Genomic DNA, 3,166 nt, shown 5'->3' with positions numbered 1-3,166 from the left:
CCCTTTAACTTTCCAGCTATGCTGGCACCACTGGGCTCCCACTCAGAGAAGGAGCCCACTATTGTTGTCATTAGGAATTGGGCTGTTTCAAATAATCTACCACGGTTTTAACGGATTTAAACAACTTGCCACGTTCTGATCCACACACACACACACACCAAAAAACAGCAGTTGGCATCACCACCTCTCTGCTGTCTATTTAAATGTTAAAGAAACGCTTGTTGAATATGGAGGGGATCGTAGAAATCTTGTTATTTGCCATGTTGGCAGTATCTCCTATATCTGGTTTATATTTTCATATAAGTGAAACCGAGAAAAAGTGTTTTATTGAAGAAATACCCGATGAAACCATGGTTATCGGTACGTAGGTATTGATGTGAATGTTTGTATTGTAGGCCTAGGCCTAGGCCTCTCGTCTCCTGGGCTAGCCTAGGCCCCCTATGTCATGTTTAATTATCCTCAAGGCCCAGGTTAGGGTAGGCGTATAGGCCCTAGCCGAGGTCCTTCTACCCTAGGCCTAGAGGCTTAGCCTACTACTATTTATTTTTTGGGGCCACTGTCTCGATTACATCTCTTGAGCACCCGGTCGTCTGTGGCAGGGCAAATGTGTTTCCCGTTCTTTGTTCGAGCCACCTAGGCTAGGCCTAACTAGGCGGAGGTCCGGGATTGTGCCAGGGTGGTGATGGATGGTGACCCCGAAGAGTATTTGCATCTTATTTTGCCTATCTTTCCCATCCATGTCTGGTCTGACACAAATAAATATACGTTAATGATTAAATAAATAATTAAATTAATTAATTCACATAACATAATGCGGAAAATGGCTACATGTACACTCGGCAGGTGGAAAACGGCGCTGTGAGCACCCCTAATAGGGATGGATACGTGCGCCTAACAAAATGACATTATTAGGCCATGTAAAATAAAATAATTGGTTAGCATCCCCTCCCTACCATCAAAAAGGCCACCGACCTGATTAAAAAAAATTTTTTTTTTTATAATACACTCACGAACTCAATTTAATATAGGTTTGTTTACCACCCGTCCACACACTAGCCAGTCCACTTCCAGTTCTATGCTCTACTGTTGTTCTATAGGCCTATACTGTAGCCACATATGGTATCCATGATGCCTGTTGTGTTGAGAAGTGAATTGTGCATGATAATACATAGAGATAATTGCATTATGACGCCGTTATTCATAGGCAAAGTTTCTGCTTGCTATAGATGCTTGTATGTAATTTTGGTCTGTTGTTTTATTCTTCTTTTTTTGCTGTTTTTCCTTGCGAAACTCTTTTTTCATGTTCGATGCAAAAAAAAAATTGCGTTGTGTTCGTTTGCGTTGAGATGCGTTGCGTTGCATTGAACAATGAAAAGTGTATTGTTTATTTAACGAAGCCGTGTTTGTGTGTCACTAATTGGTGATAGTTAATTCAACACCCTAGCCTATCTAGCGGCAGTGTTACCAAATGATTATCAATAAACAACATCAGTTGATTTTGGAGACCGGTTAATTATTGTTAATGCAGTATAGTACAAATCTTCCAACATTTATTATTGTATTGCACTTGGGACTGCACTCACCAGTCTAGCCTAGGCCTAGAACGATAACCGTCTGCGCCATTATTAATATTCGTCGTAATGCATCAACTGTTTAACACATTATCAGTCACCTATCACTGCCTACACAAGATCTGAACGTTCGTCGGAACAGACGTACTGTCTAGTAAAATGAATGTAAAGAGAGTTTCTTTAATTAGACGTTTAATATACGATAATCATATGAATGCTTTAATCTGCCCTTTCTAGGCCTAAGCCTAATAATTACCGGCGGCTTCGTCAGTTACCTAAGCCTGCCAGTGCCTACCGACAGCGCGCCTACCGACATTGTCATTGCATTAGGCCTCGTCCTAAAATAAATCCCAGAGGTAAACAACATGTCCCATCAGCCACTATGGGAAAATGTGCAGAGTGTGCTACCAAACCATCATTGCTATTTGCTGTCCGTAGATGATTTAAATACAAATTGTTTCGCCTTTCTACAACCATCTATCTGAAAATGAAGATCGCGCTGACTCTGCATAAACTTTGAGACCCGCCGTCTTTTTACTGCTGCGCAACAAAAAAGCACATGACACATGGTACCGTCTGGGCAAAGCCTGGGCGGCGATTGGTAGTGGAATCCTGGAAGGTTTGTATTTATTTATTTTTTTTTTCTATTAAAAGTTGGAATGCTAAAATAATTCACGTCAGCTTGAATAGGAAGAGATCACAAATGAATCAACTCCTCATATAAGCATGGAGGAAATATATTAAGATGATAAGGCAGGCTGATATATTTTTTGTTTATTATAATTAATTTCACTATCTAGTGACGTAATACAGTAGACTACGTAGTACATAGGGTAGTCCTACACAATTCTTCAGAATCCCATCATTCCATTTAAAATTAAATAAAATGTGATGTTTGGTTAAAATATACTTTACTTTATATGTTCTACTATTTAGGCCTACTAGAATAAACAAAAAGTAGGCCTATATTATATTTTCTATGGTCAATTTTATTCAAAAATTATAAAGTTCAGCTCCCGGCTCAGCTAGTCAAAGTTTCGTTTTCATCACATAACAAAACAGTTTGATCATAGTACTCTACGTTGTCAGCCAGACGCAAGACTTCAAGCCATGTGATGAAAACCAGCTCGTCAACGAGATATGAGGTCTTAGCCTGAGCTTTAGAAGCAAGTTGTGGTTTTTAATCAAAATAAAATAACAATTAAAAAAAATGTCACCCATCATCAAAACTGTGTTTGGAATATAAGCCTTTGTCAAAGCTCCCCCTCCTCCTCCTCGGTGCACCGCACACGTGTCCTGTTTTACAACCTTGTGGGCCTACGTAGTTACACTCTGCTTATTTACATTGTACTTTGATATATCTCTAATATTTGATTTTATATACCGTTTAAAACCGCCAAACTATATTCTTCACATATACATTCACAATCATGTTGCCTGTGTTGCACTGCGTATCCAGCTTATTCACTTTCATGATTGGACATATTCAGTGGCGTATCTAGGGGTGGGGGCGAACACCCCTCCAAAAAATAATCGATCCCAGTCGATCCCCCTCAAAAAGAAAATCTCGGGTCAGGCCCGTATGCAGCTTCAGC

At 39.8% G+C, this 3,166-nt stretch overlaps 1 protein-coding gene across 1 annotated transcript in view; it reads left to right on the top strand.

The window, feature by feature from the left end:
* The first annotated feature begins 138 nt into the window (after positions 1-138).
* Positions 139-3,166, top strand: part of LOC117114797 (transmembrane emp24 domain-containing protein eca-like) — a 36,698-nt gene continuing 33,670 nt past the window's right edge. Inside the window, exon 1 of the mRNA XM_033258490.1 lies at positions 139-360. Coding sequence (XP_033114381.1) covers positions 204-360 — 157 coding nt within the window. The 5' untranslated portion in view covers positions 139-203. The remainder of the gene's footprint in view (positions 361-3,166) is intronic.

The sequence above is a fragment of the Anneissia japonica genome, unplaced genomic scaffold (genome assembly GCF_011630105.1).
Source record: "Anneissia japonica isolate Jap-2015-1 unplaced genomic scaffold, ASM1163010v1 scaffold1118_len251929_cov158, whole genome shotgun sequence".
Lineage (NCBI taxonomy): Eukaryota > Metazoa > Echinodermata > Crinoidea > Comatulida > Comatulidae > Anneissia > Anneissia japonica.
The sequence above is the reverse complement of the archived record's forward strand: the minus strand, read 5'-3'. Positions and strand labels throughout refer to the sequence as shown.